The 26,250-nt window shown below is 38.5% G+C and overlaps 1 protein-coding gene across 1 annotated transcript; it reads right to left on the minus strand.

The window, feature by feature from the left end:
- Positions 1-3,481: 3,481 nt before the first annotated feature.
- gabrr2b (gamma-aminobutyric acid type A receptor subunit rho2b) lies at positions 3,482-23,761 on the minus strand. Its single transcript, XM_058755901.1, has 9 exons — positions 23,581-23,761; positions 22,566-22,672; positions 10,207-10,274; positions 8,846-9,069; positions 8,617-8,699; positions 7,266-7,406; positions 6,159-6,311; positions 5,806-6,002; positions 3,482-4,216 (listed from the first exon to the last, which is right to left on the minus strand). The coding sequence occupies exons 1-9, from the start codon at positions 23,754-23,756 to the stop codon at positions 3,908-3,910; spliced, it is 1,458 nt and encodes a 485-aa protein (XP_058611884.1). The 5' UTR covers positions 23,757-23,761; the 3' UTR covers positions 3,482-3,907.
- Positions 23,762-26,250: the final 2,489 nt, after the last annotated feature.

Raw genomic sequence — 26,250 nt, forward strand, 5'->3', positions numbered from 1 at the left:
CTGTTATCAGTCAGCACAGTGTGAGTACAATTAATGTTCAGATTCCATTACTTAGTTGTCATTTGGTTTTTGACTATATTTATGCTGTCTACATGTGCAATAAGTGAGGTCGATGTAGCTAGACCTGACCTTCTGATGACACCTGAGTTTATGTCCATGATATCTGGTAGCCCACAATGAATAATGAGCTCCAGTGCCTTCCCTGACCCTGTAGAACTTCACGCTACTAGACGGAGTTACTTCCATAACAGGCTATTATGCAATTAGTTGGCTATTGTCGGTAGGGAGACTGGCCAAGATATTTAATGTCATGTAGCTATCTTTAATATTTGAAAAAATGAGGATCTAACACTGCAGGTGTTTGTAGGTGTGTGTTTCATCTCTGAGGTGTCCTTTAATCCTTGATTATCTCCATAGTTTCACAATTGTTCAGACAGAGGTTGTTGTCCTGACGCACTGACCTTGTTTCAACTTTCTCTCTTTATACATCCTCTGCACCATCTGTGATCAGGCCAATGACCATTATGTCATCCACAAACTTCAATGAGTTGAGTTTTGTAACACAATCATAGGTGCATACACAAAACAGAAGTGGGCCAAACACAGAGCCTTGGGGGTCTTCATTGTTGGGTGAGCCTCAATGGAGTAAATTAAATTAAAAATGAAGAATTTCTGGCTGACATAATACTGTATTTACATTCTTGTTGAACATTACAATCAACCAATCAAATTTTAGGAACATAGAAAGGAGCTTGTGTTAAAAGGGTTAGTTCACCCAAAAAAGAAAATTAGCCTGTTATTTACTCACCCTCAAGCCATCCTAGGTGTATATGACTTTCTTCTTTTAGACGAATCCAATCAGAGTTATATTAAAAATTGTCATGGCACTTCTAAGCTCTATCATTGCAGTGAATGGGTGTTTCTGTTCAACAGTCCAAAACGTATTTAAAAAAGTGCGCGCATCCGTATAAAACATGCCTCATGCGGCTCCGGGGGGTGAATAAAGGCCTCCTATAGCGAATCCATGTGTTTTTTGTAAGAAGAATATCCATATTTCAAATATAATAAACACTTTTCTATCACTTCCACCATCTGTCATACACGGAAGCCATTCCAGCGGATGACGAAGGACGTCAGCGTTGCGTGATTAGTGACGAACGCGGAGAGAACAAAACAATCATGAATTAGAAGTACAAACCGAGGATTTGTAAAGAAAAATGACGGAGGATTTCGATATAACCCAAGAGGAGACTGGTTTTCCTTTACTAAAGTAAGGAAACTTTGTTTCTTTTGCTCCTGTAAACAAACTCGTGAGACTAGCATATCTCAGAGGCGCGCGCGACGCATATGTCCTACGTCATACTCCGGAACAGCTTCTGCGTACGACAGTCAGCAGAAGTGGGAGAAAAGTGTTTATTACGTTTGAAATATGGGTATTTTTCTTACAAAAACATATGAAATCACTACAGGAGGCCCCATTAATGCCCCAGAGCCGAGTGAGGCACATTTTATTATGGATGCGCGCACTTTACTTAACGTGTTTTGGACTGTTTAAGAGAAACACCCACCCACTGCAATAATAATGCTTGGAAGAGCAAGGACAATTTTTAAACTCTGATTGGATTTGTCCAAGAAAGAAAGAAGAAAGTCATACACACCTAGGATGGCTCGAGGGTGAGTAAAACCCTACATGTATGTATACATGTTATGTACCAAAGAGGCACAAAACCACTTTCACTGACTTTTACATTAACTGTTCTCTCCTGGTGGAATGACCTGCCCGACTCAATCCCAGCAGCTGAGTCCATAGCCATCTTCAAGAATCAGCTAAAAACATCTCTTCCATCTTTATTTGACTCTAACTCTAGCACTCTCTTTTCTAATTCTATTCTTTAAAAAAAAAATAATAATAAAATAAAAAATAATAATAAAATACTAACCCTAGCTTTTCTAATCTTTTTGTATTTTATCTATTTGTTTTCTTTTTATTTATTATACAATGAACAAAAGCAAAAAACACTTAACTAACTAACACTAGCTTGCTCTATTCTTTTTCTAAAAAAAAAACAACCTTGCTACGTGTACTGCGTTAAGCTAACTGAGACTTGAGCTTGAAAATCATTCTGTCAATTCATTGAGATTTTAGAGATACATTCATGTTTTACATTAGTGCATTAGTTTTTTGGATGGGGTAGGGCTATGTTTGCCTCAAAAAATCTGTCCTTCTAGTCAAAACTGTGTTCACCTGATGTCAATCTGGCTCTATGGCATTACAGTTTACAGTAGTAAATTTTCAAAACTCTTAATAATCTCACAACAGATCATCAAAATGTGCATTTTTCCAAACATTTTAGCGTATTTTCAATTGTGTTAGTACAATAAACTACAGTAATTGCTGTGAGAGGTTTTAGTCATGATAGAACAATGCTAAAAAATATCCCAATTTCTAATTTCTTTTACCTGGTGATCACAATTGGATACCATATTCGTACAGATTTCTGTGAGCATTTGCAATATGCAAACATGGAGCAGGTTAGACTAGAAAACCCGCTGTGGACGCAGCTAAACAGGTAGGCATGGGCCTCGATAAAGAGGTGCTCATCAGAGGAACATAGGCAGAAGACAACAGCTACACTAATTTTTCTCTATTTGCTTCTCAGTTTCTGCCACGGGATTGGCATCTCGAGGTAACTTGAAATTACAGAAGCTTCAGTCTGGACCCAACCCTTACAAAGATCTGAGATGACCGAACACCTGAGAAGAGATGATGCCAACCCCTCAGGGGACCTCAGATGATGCCAACCCTGAAACAACATACAAAACCACCACATTTTGCTATAAGTTTGATCGCAGCATATGATCATTGCTGTTAATAGTGTTCACCGTCTGTTTGATTACATATCATTAACTAACTGCATGATTTTTACTGTACGTTTCTGCAATATGGACATCAACTTTACAGTCACTATTGATACTACTAAATATAGTGTAGAAACTTAACATTTTGTAAAGCTGCTTTGCAACAATTTGTGTCGTGAAAAGCGCTATCCAAATAAACTTGAATTGAACTGAATTGAAAACTTATGTTATTGTATGGGAAAATCAACCATTTTGAAATGTGGTTTCAGGCTTATCCTTGGTTTGTGTTCCTATATCTCCCACCATATTCCCCTTTCCTCAAACCAAACTCTTTGCTGCTTGGAGGTGGAAGGTCTACAATCACCATCCCATAAGCATGCCACTGTTCACGCCTTGCAATGACATAATTGCACCGTCATGCCAGAAGGTTTTTCCCATGGTGCTTGAACAAAGAAGATATTTACTGTGATCTTGATAAAAATATATGGACAAATGTTTAGGACAGGCTTGATGTCAGTTAATTTGAGATTCTCTACTTAGAGCAAAGTGTTTAAATTTATTGTTTGACAATGCAACCACTGTAGTGTTGTAAAAAAATACTGTAAAATAAAATACTTCCCTGTACACGTGACTTTTGATGTGTTCTTTCAACATAATTTACTTGTATAAATATGTTTTATTATGGCTTTTCTACATGTACTCTCTATTCTGATGACTGTGGCTAGTATTTTACAGTACAGTAACCATTCAGCACCAGGTAATTTCAAATTGAATATGTAAAACAAATACTTTTACGACTTACTTTTGAAAATAGTACCAAAGTAATTGAAAAACTGTAAATGCAATCAACAAATAGGATTCTCACATTTACATCTTTCTTATCCAAGAATGTATATCTGCTAGCTGGGTGTACATGCATTATGTCATGATCTTGTTCACCTGTGTTGTCCCTTTACTTTCAATCCATAACCAATAACAATTGTCTTTTACTTTTGTTAATACATAAGTATTTCAATATGCTATGACCACAATCTCTTTGCAAGGCAATTCAGCAGTATACAGACCAATAGATAAGATTGAAGAATATAAAGGCCCCTGGGAAGATCATGCGAGAGTAGTCATCAATGACGTGAGTGTTTTGGATGATACAGAAGCCTCGAAGTGTCTTCTTCTTGGCTCCTGAGGCCTCATTTGCCAAAGACAGGCACACCACCATGTGGTCCTGTTTATCTGTAGCCTCCTCAGAGGAGACAGGGGCCTGGGTATATCCTGCCAGGCCATTAGTGTCAGGCCTACTGTACGCTTCATCTAGAATCATAGTCCTTGTGTGAGATATGTCACATGTGCAGGGTAAAGGCTGAAATGGAAAAACACAAACACTTCCATTAACATTTAGAGAACATTTAACTTGCTTCCAGGTTTGTTAATATTACCTTTATACATACAAACTTATCTGAAACTGTAACTACAAGAGGAAAGTTCTTTGAGACAAGCTTAAAATATTGGCTTGACAAAGTCATCCTAAAAATGTTACATCGTTGAGTAAGGAAATGTCAACATTGACAGCGGCTAGTCTGTGATTTTATTGCCACCCGAATCCAGAATGATGGTGCTTTTCTTCTAACACACATGAAAAATTCACAAAAAACACCAAGGTAATGTTGTAATTTAACTGTTATTTATTAATTTACAAGAATGGATAAATCCAAAAGTCATTTTGTAAACTGTTTTTGACCACTTTAATTTCTGAAATGCTGGACAAGAATAACAGCCTGTTACATTACTTTTCAGCTACAGCTGTTAAATTTTAAAACCTTTTTATAAATTAGGGTTTGCATGACTGATTCTTCTAGTCCAAGTAGCCAGGACAAAAGTTACCTTACGTATTTAAAGAGGACTTATTTCTGATAATTTCCACATTTTTAAAATTACATCCATATTTTGAAGGCATAAAACCCATTAAAACCACAGTGTGCCAATTTTCCTATTAATAAATGTACATTTGTTTTGGGGGGGTTTCCAAGGTGTTGCTAGACAGTTTATAGATTCCATATACTCAGGAGCAGACAATTAGTCAACCTGATGCTATTCTAAAGCAATTTTAGACTACCTTTTTTCGGATCACAAAAGAAGACATTATCAAAAAAAAAAATGCTTGCATGCACTGGTCCATTTAATAAATTGTAAACTTTTTCAGTCTTTTTACAAACATAAAATTATCCCATGCAACTCATTCCATATTCCAAGTGTTCTGAAGGCATACAGCAGGGTTCGCCAAGAAACATATCGAAAATGTAATCTTTTATTAAGCGAAAATCTCCAGTCACTGCATTCGTGCATTTATACAAATGCACAGCAGTTTGCGCCGGCGCACCCAGGAAAAGCACACAAGAGAGACATTTTGAAACATCAAGACAAATCAAATTATGATTTGAAACACAACACTTTCTTTACTGAGGTGAATGTCTCTGTTCTGAATGCGCACAGAGCGTTCCCTCATATAATCACTAAAAGCTGTGACTCACTGTCAAGTTCATTGTGAGCTCACGACGTTCCATTAGTAAGCTCTCTACGCTGCACATTGTATCTACACTTTGTTATAATGAGAGGATTCCCGAGCTTGCAGAACTCAGCACATGACAACAACTCTGCATTTTGAGCTGTGAGTGGATTCTAACTTAAACACTTCTGGTCATTGTGTTCAAGAAATCAACATACATGTCTACATTGCTCAACGCTGCAAATATGTTTCGCCAATATCAGATGGGGCCCCAAGCGGCCGCTTACCACATGCAAATGTTGTCCACCCCTGCATATACTGTACAAAACTGTATGTTTTGTCAAGCCCACATAATGAAGGTGCATGAAGGAAAGTGATAGTGACAATGATCGTTAGCAAAATAAGGAGATTAATTGAATACACTTGAAAATAAGTTGTGTATTTACCTTCTCCTTTAATTTGCGATCTGTCCCATCATGCACTGTGGTCAGGTAGTTTACGGCAGCATACTCAAGTACTGATAAAAATACAAAGACGAAGCTGACCCACAGATAAATGTCCACAGCTTTGATGTAGGAGACTCTGGGCATGGAGGCGTTCACTCCAGTGATGATGGTGGACATGGTGAGCACCGTTGTGATGCCTACAAGAAATGACAGCGAAACAGGAATGAAACACAATTGTAGTCACATTATATTTGCATCTAGAACGGCTTACATCAAGAATAACTGGTTGCGAAATCCTGCACCCATTTAAGCATTCAGCTAAACAATCCCACTGGTTTCCCCGTTCAATTCACCTAAAGAGACTCGAGCAGGAACAGCTCGCCGGTCGATCCAGAAGGACACCCATGACAGCATGACCATCAGAGTGGCAGGAAAGTATGTTTGAAGCAGGAAGAAGAAGATGTGACGGCGCAGAGTGAAGTTGATGTAAAGACGATTGTACCAACCTGCAGGAGATATGAATTGAGAACAAGTACTAGTAAAAGAATATGCAAAGATTTCCGATTCTGAAGTCTGTGCAAGGACTGAACTTAAATCTTATTTCTTAAGGGTACTCTTGAGTACCCAAGTCTTGAAAAATGAAACTGTAATGCATAATTTTATCAAAACTCTCATCACATAATGATTTATGTGATTGTGTGGTTTTGATATTTCTTGATTTTGGGGGAAAGCATCAGACTTGTCTATTAACTCAGTTTAGTCAGTTAACTTTGAATTTGAAGATAAAATTAAAATTCTCAAACACTGACCACATTTAGTGATACAAAAAAAAAAAAAAATTACATATACCTAAAACATAAGTAAGAAATAAACCTAGAAAATACCTTTAAAAAAAGCTACTCTCAAATTTTTTAATTAATTACGTCACTCTGTCCATTTATAAAAACTCTTTTTTCTTCTTGTTGTCTCTTCATGCTTGACAACAGCAGGTGTCATCACAAATGGTCAATCAGCACTTGTAGAGTGAACCTGTTTTATTAACTAACAACAACACTATTTTAGTTTTACTTTTACTCTCTGTAGAGAAGGAACATATAAACACTGAACTATGTTGATTTAACACTGAGGATTTTGCGGTGTAATGAGCATAATCACATTACCGTAATTAATGTATTCTGTTTCCATGAGCTTCAACTTAATCACTGCCTTAATCGCATTATGCGTGTGTATAAAATGCATGTAAAAAGAAGCCACTCATGACAAAGTCCAAAGTTGCTCAAATCAGATGTCAAATAAACTGATTTTGCCCTTTATATGCATGCAACAAAATGGGATTTGTGCAAGATGCCTGGCAAACTAACCTTAAAGGTGCAAAGTGATAGCACGTCATGCACTAGTAGACAGCCTGAAACTGAAACAGAACTGCCTATAGCTTACTATTTAAAATTAGGCATGTGCACCTGTGCTGCTGTAGAAGGCCAGTCTGGAGGTGGTGTGAAACTTCTGAATGAGGAACTGAGACAGAGAGATCTTGTCATCTGTGCTCAGTGATTCATCTCCACTCTTCCAGTAGAGCATCAGGTCTTCATCAGTGTAAGCATCTGGACACAGCAGACGAACCAATGTTTGCAGAGACTCTGATGTGATATTTGTCATTAAAGGAATAGTTCATACACAAATGAAAATGAAAATTCGCTGAAAATGTACTCACTCTCATGCCATCCAAGATGTAGACGAGTTTGTTTCTTCATCAGATTTGGAGAAATGTAGCATTCTATCACTTGCTCACCAATGGATGCTCTGCAGTGAATGGGTGCCGTCAGAATGAGAGTCCAAACAGCTGATAAAAACATCACAATAATCCACACCACTCCAGTCCATCAGTTACCATCTTGTGACAAGAAAAGCTTGTAAGAAACAAATCCATCATTAAGATGTTGCAACCCTAAACATTTGCTTTTTTGTCAAAATAAGATGTCTACAATTCATAATAACGCTTACTCTAGTGAAAAAGTCCATCCCCTGTTGTCTTCTCACATCAAAATCCACCCACATGCTAGAATGGTTTTGGACACTTTTTGTTTGTAAATGGAGCTTGATTTGTGCATAGTTCTCTCCTGATTCAGATGAGACGGACATACTTTATATTAAGTGTCCTTAATTAAGTGTCCTTAATATGTATTTACATTTAAATTCATTATTTGATACAACGTATTTCTTGTGTAAATATACATTTACTGTACTTTTACATTGTACTTGAAAATACCGTCCTGTCATGACCATACCTCTACCCAAAAGAAGCTAAAGAAAAGTTTCAATTCAACATGAACACAGTAGGTAAACTGTACCTAACAATTCCTTACTTTATTAAGTTCACAGAATTTAAAGACACCTAATTTAAAGTGGGACCACTTTTCACTGAAGAAAGCCATATTATGGATTATGGGCTTATTATATATTTCAGCCGGAAGCAACAGTTTGAATTTAATAACGTTTTATTGGTGGATTTGTGTCTTTTTAACACTTAGCTTTTGGTTTCACAAGATGGTAACTGATGGACTGGAGTGGTGTGGATTATTGTGGTGTTTTTATCAGCTGTTTGAACTCTCATTCTGACGGCACCCATTCACTGCAGATGATCCATTGCTGAGCAAGTGATGCAATGCTACATTTCTCCAAATCTGATTAAGAAACAAACTCAGCTTCTTCTTGAATGGCCTGAGGCTAAGTACATTTTCAGCAAATTTTCATTTTTGGGTGAGCTACTCCTCAGCTACTCCTTTAAAGTCAGGAGAGTTACATGTCACTCACAGCTCTCCAGCTCTAACGTGCAGGTCTGCGTGTCCAGTGGGAACCGACTGAAGTCCATATTACATGCTGAAGTTACAGTCACCCTGAAACAAAAAAAAAACACTGTCAAACATGACTATGACAGCAGAATAAAATCAACATGTATGCAAGTATGCAGGTTAAGGTGTGGCATGCATTATCCAAACATTTGTGTTGGTATACTTGTGTAAATGATGTTTGTTGTCCAAACCTGAGGCTGTAGAGCACATGTCCGTCAGGATATACCCTGATCATGATGTTCTCCGTGGTGGTGTCGTGGATGAAGGATCGTTTGGAATGCACAAAGAACACATCAGGAACCCAGATTTTTTTCACCAATCGACCATCGAAAGTCATGCTTTTATTGGTTTTACTGGTAAAAGACAGTCGCTCGTCCTTCCAGTAGTGTCTCAGGTATAGGGTCATGGTGAAGTCCTGTTTGAAAAGTATGCCAGGGATTGACTTTCAAGATCATTGTGTATTTTTTGCTTGTTAAAATAATTTATGTTAAAATACGTTCTCCTATCCCATCTTAGCAGAGTAAACTGAAATTAAGCAACTGTAAAGTGCTATCAGTACATTGTTCTATTAATCTTTTATACTAATCTTAACCAGCCTTCTGAGAAACTATTGTATACTGCATCTACTGTATAACTAAGCAAGAAGGTATGAGACGTGCCATATTGTGCAAAATCACAGCGAGCAGTGGACCTTTTCAGCCCCACTAACCACTATAGTATAGTGTATAAAAAAAACATCTGAAATTGATGTAAAAACTAGAAATAGACAACCTTGTTACTAACACCATCTGATCACGTGATCTCAACCATGACGGATGTAGAATAAAACAGCTTAGTGCACCTTTAACAGTGCAGATACCATTGCTGTGGTTACAAAATTAATTTGCTTAGTCTGATTAAACCAGAAAAAAAAAAGCTTTTATGCAAGGTGTTGACATGCATTTCTAAACTGCTTAAAGCCTTGGAAATATTACCATCTGTTGGCATTACTGAGGGATGTCAGCACTTTTACCAGCCTTTATCAAATGGGATGGGCTGATCCTGATTGGCTGATTCTCTGTGATGTCACTGGATTATCCCCTAGCATATTATGTAAGATCAAATCCACGCTCACTCGTAAACATCGGCATTGATATGATAAATAAAAGCATATCTAGATGCATCTCTGGTGCTTTCAGAAGGAAAGGTTAATCACAAACACTGAGATCCATATATAATCCATGCAATCTCCTTGATGACATTTGGACTGCAAGTAGCCTACTTTAATATTAATAATCACATTCTCATTACTGTAATGGGCAAAAATCATACATTATGTCAATTGTAAGGTATTTATGCATCATTCTTAATGTGCTGTGATTAATTAATGCTGATTTAATTAAAAAATGTACAGAAAGGAAGATTTTACTTTTTATTACAGTTTTTTTTTTTTTTTTTTTCCTGTGCGGACAACAGTGCAAAGCAAATGGAATATGGGTTCCTGGAGTGTGTCTTTGCATTATAAATGAATGATTCATAACAATCACTGACCAAATAATTAAACTTTTCTTACCATATCTACTTCTGAGATACTGTCCAAACTCTCTACCTGTACATCCACACCTACTGGTACTGCTGGACCTGAAGAGAAGAGAACAGTATTCGTTAGTAAGTTGTTTAAAATTGATTTATTTTTAATAATTTTGAATTTTCACATTTAAAGAGACTTTTAAAAATCAGAAACTATTTACAAACCCAACAAATAAATGACAACATATACTATGTAACCAGAAATCCATGGTATTCAAGTGGGGTTTACTACACTCTCAGAAAAAAGGTACAAAATCTGTGATGAATTTTGACTTTTGATTTATTTTTTTTAATTTTAGTTAGTTTTAGTAGTATTGTTGTGTTTATTATCATTATAAAATGTAATATATATAATTTTAATGTCTGTATAATTTTATTCCAGTTTTAATTATTCTAGTACATAAACTAAACATTAGTTATTCTAGTATATAAAATTATTTTATTTTATTTCAGTTAATGTTTATTTTATTTCAAGTAACAAAAATGCCTTTTTATGGTTTTAGTTTTAGTCAACTATAATAACCCTGCTTTAAGGTACTAATATGCAGAGATGGAAACTCGAGTCTAAATAGAGACTTGCGACTTGACTTGGACTCTGAACAGCTGACTCCGGACTTGATTTGGACTCGTGAACAGCTGACTCCAGACTTGACTTAGACTCGTGAACAGCTGACTCAAGACTTGACTTAAACTTGTGAACAGCTGACTCCAGACTTGACCTGGACTCGTGAACAGCTGACTCAAGACTTGATTTGGACTCGTGAACAGCTGACTCAGACTTGACTTAGACTCGTGAACAGCTGACTCAGACTTGACTTAGACTCGTGAACAGCTGACTCAAGACTTGACTTAGACTCGTGAACAGCTGACTCAAGACTTGACTTAAACTCGTGAACAGCTGACTCCAGACTTGACCTGGACTCGTGAACAGCTGACTCAAGACTTGACTTAAGCTGTGTCCGAAATCGCTCACTGCTCACTCATTCACTAATCCCTATATAGTGTAAGGCAGTTGAGTGCACTATATTAGAAAGGAGTGAACTAAATGAAGTGAACGGATTCGGACGGTGACGTGTACACTGCGCGGAGACTTGGCTGTTGCAAAACATCTTAGATGTACTTTTATATTTCATGTACCTCATTTTAGAAAATAATATTAATAGCAATAACACTTAAAATGACTATTGTAATCAGCTTTGTGGTTTCATTGATGGTATATTATTCATTTGTTCTGTAATATGGTCATAATCATTAAATACTATTAAAATATTGTCAACAAAAATAAACTCACATTAGCACATATTAATAATTGTATGTATTTATTGTTTGTAGTATCTTGAAACTCTCCCGAGCAGCGTTTTGCACTCAAATAAGATGACCGTGGCGCCCTCAGGCGACCGTTAATTTGACATCAGAATGAATACACTACCAACGAACATTTTAAAAATCCACCAAATTCATCATTTTGCAAATTAAACGGCATCTCTCGTTCAAACTTGCTTGCTCCGCCGCTCTAACAGCTCGTCGGTTCTCCGCATTGGATTGTGGGAAATAGTGCTTCAGCGAGTGTACATCAGTTGTACACTCGAAATCAGAATGCATTGTGGATAAAACGTAGTGAACGAATGTAGGGAATGAAGTCGTTCACTCAGAATTCGGACAGCACTACAAAATGGCTGACACCCGATATAATGCACTATATAGTGGATTGGGAGCGGTTTCGGACACAGCTTTAGACTCGTGAACAGCTGACTCCAGACTTGACCTGGACTCGTGAATAGTTGACTCCAGACTTGACTTGGACTCGTGAACAGCTGACTCCAGACTTGACTTGGACTCGAGACTTGACTTGGACTTGTGAACAGCTGACTCAGACTTGACCTGGACTTGTGAATAGTTGACTCCAGACTTGACTTGGACTCGTGAACAGCTGACTCCAGACTTGACTTGGACTCGAGACTTGACTTGGACTCGTGAACAGCTGACTCCAGACTTGACTTGGACTCGAGACTTGACTTGGACTTGTGAACAGCTGACTCCAGACTTGACCTGGACTTGTGAATAGTTGACTCCAGACTTGACTTGGACTCTGAACAGCTGACTCCAGACTTGACCTGGACTAGTGAATAGTTGACTCCAGACTTGACTTGGACTCGTGAACAGCTGACTCCAGACTTGACTTGGACTCGAGACTTGACTTGGACTCGTGAACAGCTGACTCCAGACTTGACTTGGACTCGAGACTTGACTTGGACTCGTGAACAGCTGACTCCAGACTTGACTTGGACTCGAGACTTGACTTGGACTTGTGAACAGCTGACTCCAGACTTGACTTAGACTCGTGAACAGCTGACTCAAGACTTGACTTAGACTCGTGAACAGCTGACTCAAGACTTGACTTAAACTCGTGAACAGCTGACTCCAGACTTGACCTGGACTCGTGAACAGCTGACTCAAGACTTGACTTAAGCTGTGTCCGAAATCGCTCACTGCTCACTCATTCACTAATCCCTATATAGTGTAAGGCAGTTGAGTGCACTATATTAGAAAGGAGTGAACTAAATGAAGTGAACGGATTCGGACGGTGACGTGTACACTGCGCGTGAGACTTGGCTGTTGCAAAAACATCTTAGATGTACTTTTATATTTCATGTACCTCATTTTAGAAAATAATATTAATAGCAATAACACTTAAAATGACTATTGTAATCAGCTTTGTGGTTTCATTGATGGTATATTATTCATTTGTTCTGTAATATGGTCATAATCATTAAATACTATTAAAATATTGTCAACAAAAATAAACTCACATTAGCACATATTAATAATTGTATGTATTTATTGTTTGTAGTATCTTGAAACTCTCCCGAGCAGCGTTTTTGCACTCAAATAAGATGACCGTAGAGCGCCCTCAGGCGACCGTTAATTTGACATCAGAATGAATACACTACCAACGAACATTTTTAAAAATCCACCAAATTCATCATTTTGCAAATTAAACGGCATCTCTCGTTCAAACTTGCTTGCTCCCGCTCGCTCTAACAGCTCGTCGGTTCTCCGCATTGGATTGTGGGAAATAGTGCTTCAGCGAGTGTACATCAGTTGTACACTCGAAATCAGAATGCATTGTGGGTAAAAAGTAGTGAACGAATGTAGGGAATGAAGTCGTTCACTCAGAATTCGGACAGCACTACAAAATGGCTGACACCCGATATAATGCACTATATAGTGGATTGGGAGCGGTTTCGGACACAGCTTTAGACTCGTGAACAGCTGACTCCAGACTTGACCTGGACTCGTGAATAGTTGACTCAGACTTGACTTGGACTCGTGAACAGCTGACTCCAGACTTGACTTGGACTCGAGACTTGACTTGGACTTGTGAACAGCTGACTCCAGACTTGACCTGGACTTGTGAATAGTTGACTCCAGACTTGACTTGGACTCGTGAACAGCTGACTCCAGACTTGACTTGGACTCGAGACTTGACTTGGACTCGTGAACAGCTGACTCCAGACTTGACTTGGACTCGAGACTTGACTTGGACTTGTGAACAGCTGACTCCAGACTTGACCTGGACTTGTGAATAGTTGACTCCAGACTTGACTTGGACTCTGAACAGCTGACTCCAGACTTGACCTGGACTAGTGAATAGTTGACTCCAGACTTGACTTGGACTCGTGAACAGCTGACTCCAGACTTGACTTGGACTCGAGACTTGACTTGGACTCGTGAACAGCTGACTCCAGACTTGACTTGGACTCGAGACTTGACTTGGACTCGTGAACAGCTGACTCCAGACTTGACTTGGACTCGAGACTTGACTTGGACTTGTGAACAGCTGACTCCAGACTTGACTTAGACTCGTGAACAGCTGACTCAAGACTTGACTTAGACTCGTGAACAGCTGACTCAAGACTTGACTTAAACTCGTGAACAGCTGACTCCAGACTTGACCTGGACTCGTGAACAGCTGACTCAAGACTTGACTTAAGCTGTGTCCGAAATCGCTCACTCGTTCACTCATTCACTAATCCCTATATAGTGTAAGGCAGTTGAGTGCACTATATTAGAAAGGAGTGAACTAAATGAAGTGAACGGATTCGGACGGTGACGTGTACACTGCGCGTGAGACTTGGCTGTTGCAAAAACATCTTAGATGTACTTTTATATTTCATGTACCTCATTTTAGAAAATAATATTAATAGCAATAACACTTAAAATGACTATTGTAATCAGCTTTGTGGTTTCATTGATGGTATATTATTCATTTGTTCTGTAATATGGTCATAATCATTAAATACTATTAAAATATTGTCAACAAAAATAAACTCACATTAGCACATATTAATAATTGTATGTATTTATTGTTTGTAGTATCTTGAAACTCTCCCGAGCAGCGTTTTGCACTCAAATAAGATGACCGTGGCGCCCTCAGGCGACCGTTAATTTGACATCAGAATGAATACACTACCAACGAACATTTTTAAAAATCCACCAAATTCATCATTTTTGCAAATTAAACGGCATCTCTCGTTCAAACTTGCTTGCTCCCGCTCGCTCTAACAGCTCGTCGGTTCTCCGCATTGGATTGTGGGAAATAGTGCTTCAGCGAGTGTACATCAGTTGTACACTCGAAATCAGAATGCATTGTGGGTAAAAAGTAGTGAACGAATGTAGGGAATGAAGTCGTTCACTCAGAATTCGGACAGCACTACAAAATGGCTGACACCCGATATAATGCACTATATAGTGGATTGGGAGCGGTTTCGGACACAGCTTTAGACTCGTGAACAGCTGACTCCAGACTTGACCTGGACTCGTGAATAGTTGACTCCAGACTTGACTTGGACTCGTGAACAGCTGACTCCAGACTTGACTTGGACTCGAGACTTGACTTGGACTTGTGAACAGCTGACTCCAGACTTGACCTGGACTTGTGAATAGTTGACTCCAGACTTGACTTGGACTCGTGAACAGCTGACTCCAGACTTGACTTGGACTCGAGACTTGACTTGGACTCGTGAACAGCTGACTCCAGACTTGACTTGGACTCGAGACTTGACTTGGACTTGTGAACAGCTGACTCCAGACTTGACCTGGACTTGTGAATAGTTGACTCCAGACTTGACTTGGACTCTGAACAGCTGACTCCAGACTTGACCTGGACTAGTGAATAGTTGACTCCAGACTTGACTTGGACTCGTGAACAGCTGACTCCAGACTTGACTTGGACTCGAGACTTGACTTGGACTCGTGAACAGCTGACTCCAGACTTGACTTGGACTCGAGACTTGACTTGGACTCGTGAACAGCTGACTCAGACTTGACTTGGACTCGAGACTTGACTTGGACTTGTGAACAGCTGACTCCAGACTTGACCTGGACTAGTGAATAGTTGACTCCAGACTTGACTTGGACTCAAGACTTGACTTGGACTCGTGAACAGCTGACTCCAGACTTGACTTGGACTCGTGAACAGCTGACTCAAGACTTGACCTGGACTCGTGAATAGTTGACTCCAGACTTGACTTGGACTCAAGACTTGACCTGGACTCGTGAATAGTTGACTCCAGACTTGACTTGGACTCTGAACAGCTGACTCCAGACTTGACCTGGATTCGTGAATAGTTGACTCCAGACTTGACTTGGACTCAAGACTTGACTTGGACTCGTGAACAGCTGACTCCAGACTTGACCTGGACTCGTGAATAGTTGACTCCAGACTTGACTTGGACTCAAGACTTGACTTGGACTCATGAACAGCTGACTCCAGACTTGACTTGGACTCGTGAACAGCTGACTCCAGACTTGACTTAGACTCGTGACTCCTGAGACTATAAAAACGCAAGTCATTTTGGTATGACATTCTGTTCATACCTAATCCATTCATTCCCTATCAATATGTCCCGCATTAGCAAATCAGTGATAATTTATTTCTAAACACACCAAGCCAGCATTATTACATCCTCGCGTGACACTAATATACCCATTATAACATTTTAAAATGGTGATTAATATATGATCGCATTGTAAATAAACTACACAGTGTAAAGGCATCTTTACACACCAAATGCAGCACAGAAACCAAACCTGAACCGTAGCCTACTAGGGATGCAACGATGCACCCCGAGCCGGTTGAAAATCGATACATGTGACGATTCAAATCAGTTGAGATGTTAAATGAATCGCGATTCAATTGGGGGTGGGAGTTGACATGAATGTATTTTTGAGGGGAACTGACTGTCCATAAAAAAGTTTAGATGGTATTTCTTTTCATCTTGCCACTGGATTATGCATATTAGCATTCATGGCGCTGTTTTGTTTACAGCGGAAACCAAGGAAACGCTGTATCATTGGTGTTCTAAGCGCCACCTGCTGGCAGAGAGTGTATTTGCGTTCATCAGCCCGTCTACTGTTTTTGTTTCGTGCAGATGTTTTATAGTTTCACAAGTCAGACTATTCTGTTTTTGCTCCAAATTTCGAAATCATACAATTCAATTTAGTTTAAAAACTGCTTGCTATATGCAGCCTCTTTGTTTGGATCATGATTAAAATACAGTGGTTGCCTCTAATTTTAAATGGAAAGACCACAGACAAAGCCTAAATTTATAGAGACTAAATATAAATATAACTGTTGAAACTAACCATAATTTTAAAATGAGTTTTTCCAAAAATAATTGCTTTTAAATAAATTAATAAAAAAAATGTAATAGTATAAAATGGATGACCATAAATAAGGAGTTAACCGACAATAAGAATTGACCAATTAATAGGCTATTAAAAAAAAAAAACACAGATAAGATCACGTACAAGTCACATTTTATTGCTACATTCATAAATAATGTAAAACACGGTAAATAAAATGAAAGGTTTAAAAATGTTCTGTATAAAATTAAATGAATGATTTCAATAAAAGTTTGTGTGCTTAGACAGTTTTAATAAATGAACAAGACATTCAGTAGAAGTAATTAGTTTTAATGTTTCAGAACTGATTTAGCCTCACACACTGTTAATTACAATAACTAGCTGAAAGAACTATTGCTAAAAATAGAACAAAGACTTGACTTGGACTCCACTATAAAGACTTGAGACTTGACTTAGACTCGGCCTCAAAGACTTGAGACTTGACTTGGACCTCAGAGACTTGTGAACATGTCTGCTAATATGCACCTTATATGGGGTAAATAAGACACAAAACATACCACAATGATATAACAATAATGCCACATAGCAAATGTACAAGTATTTAAATGAAAGGAGTGTCAAAAGAACCACCCTCCAGGCCACATCTCCAACATCTATAGTTGTTTTGTCATAGTCTTGGTCTGTCTCCATCTGATCTTTGAAGCGCAAAGACCTGTGAATATTGCTTGTTCTCCAAAATGGATGGACAACTTAAATATCCAGTCCTTGGACACCTCTTTGGCGGAGTGTAAGACTGAAAATATGAGTGAAGAACGAGTGTATTCAAACTACATTTGAAACTGACTAGGACTGAAAATGTAAATCACTGTTCATCTTTGTAAAACTACACAGAGTCTCTAAGCATCTGTCTGGTTCTGATGGTCTCAGAGGAGGCCTTTGTGCAGCCTCTCTGTAGGCATGAGTAAAACTGAAGCAGGAGCTCATACTGAAGAAGAGGCATAGCTGTGTCTTCTTCACCACCACCTCTGTGTGCACTGACCATCTGAAGACCGCAGTTATTTAATCACCAAGAAATTTGATGCTCCAGATACTGGTTGTCACGTTTGCCAGCTGTGACAAAACAAGGAACGAGGAGACGAGAGGTAAACTCAAACCAAACAGTCTTTAATCTTCTCAAAACGGGGTAAAACAAAGGCAGGCAGAGACACACAGGAACACAACATCGGCGTTAATACCAGGCAGGGAACACAGGGCTTAAGTAATCTGAACTAAACAAGATAATTAATACAACACAGGTGGTGACTAATGAACTAATAATGGAACATAATGGGAACAGGAAACAGGAAGGACCAAATATGGGCAAAACACATGGGAGAACAGGGTAATGGGGAGCTCTGGAGGCCCCTCAGGAGAGCAGTTCCGGGACCCATGGCGGATCAGACAGTTCAGGGCACCATGGCACAGAGGTCTTCTTGGCCAAGGTCTCATCCTTCGGAGCCTGCACTGGACTCTGGTCAGGGGCTGGAGCCTGCACTGGAGCGAACTCTGGGGCTGGAGCCGACACTGGAGCGAACTCCGGGGCTGGAGCCGACATCCTTTTCCTCCTCCGATTTCTCCTTTGGCTTGAGGTGAGAGACACAGCTGCTGTTGGCATAGGGCTTGTCAACGGTGCAGCCAGCGGGCTTGGGGGAGCTGCAGCTGGCGGGCTTGAGGGAGCCGCAGCCGGCAGGCTTGAGGGAGCGGCAGCTCGTGAACTTGACTTTGGAGCGGCCAATGAACTTGAGTGAGCAGCGGCCGGAGGGCTCGTGAGAGCCACATCCGGCTTGACAGATGAATGGCCAGCAGACTTGACTGAGGATCGGCCAGCAGGCTCGAGTGAGTCGTGACCGGCGGGCTTGACTTCGTAGCGGCCGGAGAACTTGACTGATGAGCGGCCGGCTGACTAGACTGAAGAACGGCCGGCTGACTAGACTGAAGAACGGCCGGCTGACTAGACTGAAGAACGGCCGGCCGGCTGACTAGACTGAAGAACGGCCGGCCGGCTGACTAGACTGAAGAACGGCCGGTTGACTAGACTGAAGAACGGCTGGTTGACTAGACTGATGAACGGCTGACAGACTTGACTGACGAACGGCCAGCGGGACTGACGGCGGGCTGGTTCTGGCTTGGGGCCGGACACTCTCCAGACACCGGAGGATACCACCCTTGGTGTCTGGGAGGTCCACGGGGCGATGGTAGTTGGCCCTGTGCCAGAACAGCGAGTTGATGGTTGCGTCATCTAACGACCGTTGCCGCGGCGAGAACTCCCTGGCATACTCCACAAACAGGAGATCTCTGTGGGCTAAGGCGATGAACCACGCGGCAGTTTCCGAAAAAAAACTTTTCAAAAAACGGAAAACAAAACGAGGAGAAGGGGCGCTGCTCACTCTACTGTTTTGGGTCCGGTATTCTGTCATGGTTGCCAACTGTGGCAAAACAAGGAACGAGGAGATGAGAGGTAATCTCAAACCAAACAGTCTTTGATCTTCTCAAAACGGGGTAAAACAAAGTCAGGCAGAGACACACAGGAACACAACATCGATGTTAATACCAGGCAGGGAAGAGAGGCAAACACAGGGCTTAAGTAATCTGAACTAAATTAGTTAATTAATACAACACAGGTGGTGAACAGGAAACAGGAAGGACCAAATATGGGCAAAACAAATGGGAGAACAGGGTGTTGGGGAGAAAAACACAACACAACATGAACACAAGCCTTACACTGGGCTTCTGTTGAGGGAAGTGCTCTCTGGATTGTCTCCTGAAGTTCACCACAAGCTCCTTGGTTTCTCTCCAGATTGATTTGATCATTTAGGAGTACAGGGGTGAACTCTGTGGGGTGAACCAGCTCGAACCAGCTGCCACGCTTCAAAACATACCTAACCAGCATATGCTGTTTTTTTTCAGCAGAGTAATGTCTGCCTGATAGGAAATCCTGAATCCTTTTCAAGCCTAAACCAGACTTTGAAAAGGTTTGGACACGATTATTTTTGCAGCTAACTGTATTGCATATGCATTTGTAGTTTCCCTTTCAGACACAACATTTATGGGAGGAGAGTATTTAAATAAATCATGCAACGTGATTTGCTAAGGTCTGCGTTAGTCAGTTTACTGGTATTTGCACCATTATTTACCGCTCAAATAAGCTTTAACCTATTTTGCACCTGATTATCATTAGCTCTGCTTGTTTGCGACCATGCGCTAATTTGTAGATTGTGTTCGTCATTATGGAATCGATCTGGTTGCGTCCATGTTCCCTATTGAAAAAAAACAGCATATGCTGGTTAGGTATGTTTTGAAGCACGGCAGCTGCTTTAAGCTGGTCCTGAGCTGGTCCTGAGCAGGAGCTAGTTGCTTAGGACCAGCTCATGACCAGCTTAAACCAGCTCAGGACCAACTAGGGCCACCTTAAACCAGCTCAATCCAGCTGCCGTGCTTCAAAACATACCAAACCAGCATATTCTGTTTTTTCAACAGGGTTCTTAAATTCGTACAGAACTTTCCACTCCTATCTGCACTTTTATGGGACTGCGCTCGGCTAATTTGACATGTTTAGTAAATCTGGTCCTTGATGTTTTAAAACATGCTGGACCACAGACAGGGAGAGGAAGTGACTGGATGTATTAGAAATTACAAAACAACTCAATGTAGTGTACAATCTCCCAGTCACACTAGAAATGACCAAAAAACATTTTCTCTTCTGCTTTTCCCTGGAAGGTCTTTGGCTTGATGACAGAGTTCTCTGCACATATTCAGGCACATTGCAGCGACTCGGTTCTCGTTGAGAAGAGATTTGCAACCTTAAATTGCAAAACTTGTTATCTAGTGCATGCACATTTTCTGGAAGAATTTTCTGGCTGTGCTTTTGTAGTCACGACCAGCAGTCGAGAAAAAGGGCTCCAATTCCATCTTTGTAAACAATAGATAGACATTGGGGAACTTGTTTGCTATTTCTAAAAGTGTTTGTCAGCCGAACACATGAATTACATTGAGTCAGAGTTTGCAGTCACACTCAGCGTTATCATTGCCCTCCTGAGAAACAATTACATTTTCAAGATAAAACCCTCACTGGGATTGACGTTCAGGTTGTGAATTTGAATCTGACTGCTGTGATAATGAAGACTGAGAAACATTCTGAAGAAGTCAGAAGCAAAAGCAATGTGTAAATTAGAAAAGCCTTCACAACATCAGTGAGTAATTGAACACCCCAGTGGGCGCTGCTGGTTCAATTAACAGTAAGTGTAACTTCCAGCCATCCAGACACTGCCTAGAAGAGGTCAATCCTCAAATCTCTGCAGGAACAGTGAGACTCGAGCGAGAAGCAAGATATCAGCGTGAGCTCCAGACATCAGCAGCTGAGAACCTTCAGCAGAATGTGTGATAGTGACGCAGATGAGATGTGGGAAAGGATTTTGATGACAAATGAGACCAAGAAAGACTTTAATTATAAAGTGATACTTGTGGCACTGACCAAACTATGTAACACATCAGCCTGGGTAGATCTCAAGCTTAAAATATGAAAATTCATTATCAAAATATTCATTATTATTGCTTTAAAAATATGATAATAAAAACAAAGGCAGTAAGGGATTGTCAAAAGTTTCACATCGCTTTTACATAATAAATACTGAAATGTCGATTCATAAAAACATAAAATATTTCAGAATTTATAGTGTGAAATTCCCATTTATTGCAATCAGTTTGAACAACAAATCTTTTTTTTTTTTTTTTTACTGTACTTATTGTACTTGGTTACTAAGAAGATAACAGTATCAGTGAAGACCTTGAAATTAATTATGAGACACATGATGTGTGAAGAAAACATAAATAATCACTTGATGTTTAAGAAAAATGTTTGTTCATTATTTCCAAACTGTAATTTTGTCAAATTACTGAAATGTGCAATATTTAAGATATTTGTATTTGAGATCATTAAAATGCTCGTTATAAAATTTGCCTTAACAGTAAAACTGTTTACAGATTAAACAAATTAAACAGTTGTAATTAACAAATTAAAGTGTTTAAAAAAAAATAGTTTATTTTCTAAAGGTTCAAAGAGCCAGCTGTGTCCTGGAAACACCCACCTGTATGGGTAATGTCATTAAAATATAGCACAAGTCAGAAATTCCTAAGGGTCTTAAGATATGCTTTGTTCTCTTTAAACAGTTTTGGGGCAAACTATGAGTCTTCATGTTTTGTAACTTTCACTATGGAATTTTGCTAAAATAGAAAAAAAAAAAAATGGTGATGATCATAAACTGATGAACATGTTTAAATCTGTTCATAAAACTGACATTATTCGCACAATTGTGGGGCATAAATATCATATAAATAATGCAAATGACCAGGACCACACGTGTGAAAGATCACAGCTGAAAAGTGTGGACATATTCACAGCACCTATTCTTGCAAATAATCACTTTATGCAACTTTAGAGATATTTTATTGTAAGCTCCAGTTTAAAATGAGAGTATTCATTTACTAATATTAATTGTATCAGCACAAGTTCAGAAATGTGATGGTCTCATACAATAAAAATAATTTAAAAAATGCATAAGAAATCGACTACACTTAGTATGGGTTGACAATACGGCAAACCAATTTTATTGTGATTTTCATGCCACTAACACACACACACACACATATAGATTTTACCCGCAAATGCTGGTCTCATGGTAAAGTCATGATCATCAACACGCAGCAGATGGTCCGATTTCATCTGATGTGTCTTAGTTTCATCCAGCATCTTCTTGAAAAGTGGACTGCAAAAGAACATCTCAGCACTTCAGATGTCTCATGAGCACAACTATTATTCATCACTCAAGTTTCAAGTTTTGAGGCAAAAACTACCTATTTAACAGTAATTTAATAAAAGTGTAGAATTAATTGCACTAAACATTAAGTACTATTTTTATATGCACACTGGTATATATTAGCAGTTTTAACCAAAATGTATTAATATTTCCAATAAATAATAAAAACACTCTGGGCATTTATTAATAGAAATAATATGATTTAGAATTTTAACATTCATGAACTTTTATCTTTTCTGTAAAATATTTGTTCCTTAAATGTGAAATGAGTCAACCAGATTGTTGTTTTCACACTGAATTTCTCAGGTTCAGTTTTGAAAGTTATTATTATTATCATTTTTTTTTGAAGTCTTAACTGAAAATAAATAGATAATAAATAAAATAATTATAATACATTTTTAAAAAATAAAATAAAATAAAAAAGGTTGTAAACATAAACTATACACAACCTTAAATGGTTTGCAGTTAATTACAGTTTAAGTGTTATCTGGTTTAACTGTCACATATAGCTTTCACAATGACAACCTTTTGAACCTTTAAACTGCATGTTGAACTGCCTATTTTGGTAGTTTTCCTAGCAGAATTTAAAACAATTATGCAAAATTTAATTGATGAAAAAGCAAAACAGCATTATTTTGCCAGCACAGACAGTAATTTGCCTAATGTAGGCTATTTTATAAAAAACGCACCATTTAAGAAAATTAATCACAACTCACAAAACCACAAGCAATTTTAAAATTAGACATTTTTTATGCAAAGATAATGCAGTATCCTTTGTGACAACTATCCCAGCTCTCCATGGTGTCTTTTTGAATATTAATTTCTGAAATAATAAGCTGAAAGAGTGTGACACTTACGTTCCGTGTTTGTGATGTTGTACAGATGTTCTCCTGAGGTTGTGCTTCATCTTCCCGCACTGACCGCACACACTCGCGCACAGCAGGAGAAAAACAGCTTTTATAAAGCGAGACATTGTGAAGGAAAGACTAGACAGTGATCCGCGCTGGAGAGCATCTCGTCTTCCAGTCAGCATTCATTCAGAGTGAAGTTAGTTCTGCAGCGCGCTGGACGCTGAACGCGCGCTCTGATTGGTCGAGCACGTCGCGATTACAACGACGCATCGAGTCATTTCACGCATTTTTGTGTTTGTTTGTTTGTTTCGGGAAAAGTATGTGAAAATTCTTATTTTATGGTCGTCACAATTGTGACCGGTGGGACTATGTGTGTACTGAATGAACATATTTCTGCAGTCATAAAAAATATTATATATCTTAGCCCAGCTATTTTAAACTGTCTGATCACATTCGGGTTACTATTATGCATAAAAACCCTTATAAAACATTGACAGGTATACTGAGATAAAAGACAAAAAATTACAACCATCAACATATTTTAAAATTGTTACTTTTTTTTTGTAACATACTGTATATAATAACATTTTTATATTAGTGCTGACCCTATTACAACATCAATATTGTAACTTATTTGTTACATTTGAACTTTTAATTTAATGCAATATTTTGTCATTGCAACATTTTAGTGCAATTTTCACTAACAAGTGCCACTGGATTTATATTAAGTTCACTGTTATCCCACCGGTCACTATTGTGACCATCAACATGTTTACTCATTCTATGACCACACACCAAAACTCAATATATGTGAATTCATATATTAACCCATTTAATCCTAAATTTTTCCCAGACATGAAAATATCCAAAATGATGTGTCATTAGTAACCCTTGGAAATAATCAATAATTATTTTTTTAAATTTTTTTGGAAAATTGTGTTTTATGCTCGGTCAATTATTACCGGTGGGATAATGTGTGTACTGAATTAACATATTTCCGCAGTCATAAAAATTGTTATATATCTTAGCTCAGCTATCTTAAACTGTTTGATCACATTCTAGGGTTACTATTATGCATAAAAAAACGTATGCAACATTGATAGGAAAATTCAACCATCACCGCATTTCAAAATTGTTACTTTTTTGTAAAATATAACATTAAATTTTCATATCAATGCTATGAGTATTACAACATTATTGTACATTTTTTGTAACATTTGAATTTTTAATTTAGTGCAATATTTTGTCATTGCAAAATTTTATTGTCATTTTCACTAACAACTGCCATTGGATTATATTGTATACCTAAGTTCACTGTTATCCCACCGATAAACTATTGTGACCATCAACATGTTTACTCACTCTATGATCACACTCAACAAAACTCAATATATGCGAATGCATATATGAATACTAGACACCTTAAAGATAATGTGTACCAAAAATCTTTGTCATATCTTTATGTTAACATACTTTACTAGCCTTTTGTTTTGGAGCTTTGATGCAGTTATCACCTTCTCAAGGTGCAAACAGGAAATAAACTGCTCTGGTAATGTGACAATTTGCACTGATTGTGTGAAACTGCACATATTTATGGGACCCTTTATTTTTTCCATATTCGCAGGAAGTGCACTAAAACATCAGTCAATCCCTGCGTCCCAATGTGCATACTATCCACCCTATCTGCCCTAAATAGTATTGAAAATTACTAATATCACATAGAATTTAGGATGGATAGTATGCACATTGGGACGCAGGCAAGTTTTTTTTTAGAGTTTTACAAATGAAAACCTTTTTTACAGTCCGGTGGGATTAAATGGGTTAATTAACTCAACACATGGTCTTAAAAAGGTTTAGACCGCACTCAAGGCCAACTGACGCATGTGCACATTGAGCAACTATTAAAAAGCGGTGACGGGACGCACGATGAGGCTCATTTGCTGGATATTTTTTGTCATTCATTTCAGAGACTCACCATAAACCAAATCTAAAGAGCCAAGAAATGTCAAGTTTGTTTGTTAGACTACTGGAAGAAGTTCTAAAAGACTGGCTACTAGGTTTTTAATTGAGTCTTTGTATTTTATATAGATTTGTATTTTAAATAGTCTAGCAGATAGCACACTTATAAAGATTGCTTGATCTGGAAAGCATCTGCTGTGTACAAACATCTAACAGACGTCCGTAAGATGTCAGTTTTACAGACATTCTAAATCATAAACATCTTAAAGACATCTAATAAACGTCTATTTGACATCTGATAGAAAACATCCTATAGACATATTGCAGATGAGCAAACACTCTAAATAATACGTCTTGCAGATGTCAAATAGACGTCTCCGTGATGTACAAGTGCTATAACGAATCATTGCAATCTAAAGGCTTATGCTTACATGCTTCTAATTGGTTTGTAGACTAATGTCAAATCTAATAAAAATGAATTTTCTTACAAAAGGAAACTTTTCATTTCAAAATGGAAAAATAGCGGATAGTGCAGGAAAAGCAGCCCACAATGCACACTTGTCCCTCCAGTGTTTCAGTAAAGAATCCCATGATGGAACATGAATTTGAATGACCTTAGTTATTCTCAAAATTAGAAAGTGGCATAAAAATCAGTAGGTGTGTTAAACTTCTAGTGCATGCCGGGTGAACCTGACACCACTGATCCCAGAGACACTC

This window comes from Onychostoma macrolepis, chromosome 20, assembly GCF_012432095.1.
Source record: "Onychostoma macrolepis isolate SWU-2019 chromosome 20, ASM1243209v1, whole genome shotgun sequence".
Taxonomy (NCBI): Eukaryota; Metazoa; Chordata; class Actinopteri; order Cypriniformes; family Cyprinidae; genus Onychostoma; species Onychostoma macrolepis.

Excerpts from the sequence above, each read along its gene's own strand:
- gabrr2b (XM_058755901.1), bottom strand. The coding sequence starts at position 23,756 with ATGCTGACTGGAAGACGAGATGCTCTCCAGCGCGGATCACTGTCTAGT. Across the intron at positions 22,673-23,580 it reads CAACATCACAAACACGGAAC|TCCACTTTTCAAGAAGATGC; the intron begins GTAAGTGTCACA and ends GTTCTTTTGCAG. Across the intron at positions 4,217-5,805 it reads ATCGCAAATTAAAGGAGAAG|CCTTTACCCTGCACATGTGA; the intron begins GTAAATACACAA and ends TTTCCATTTCAG.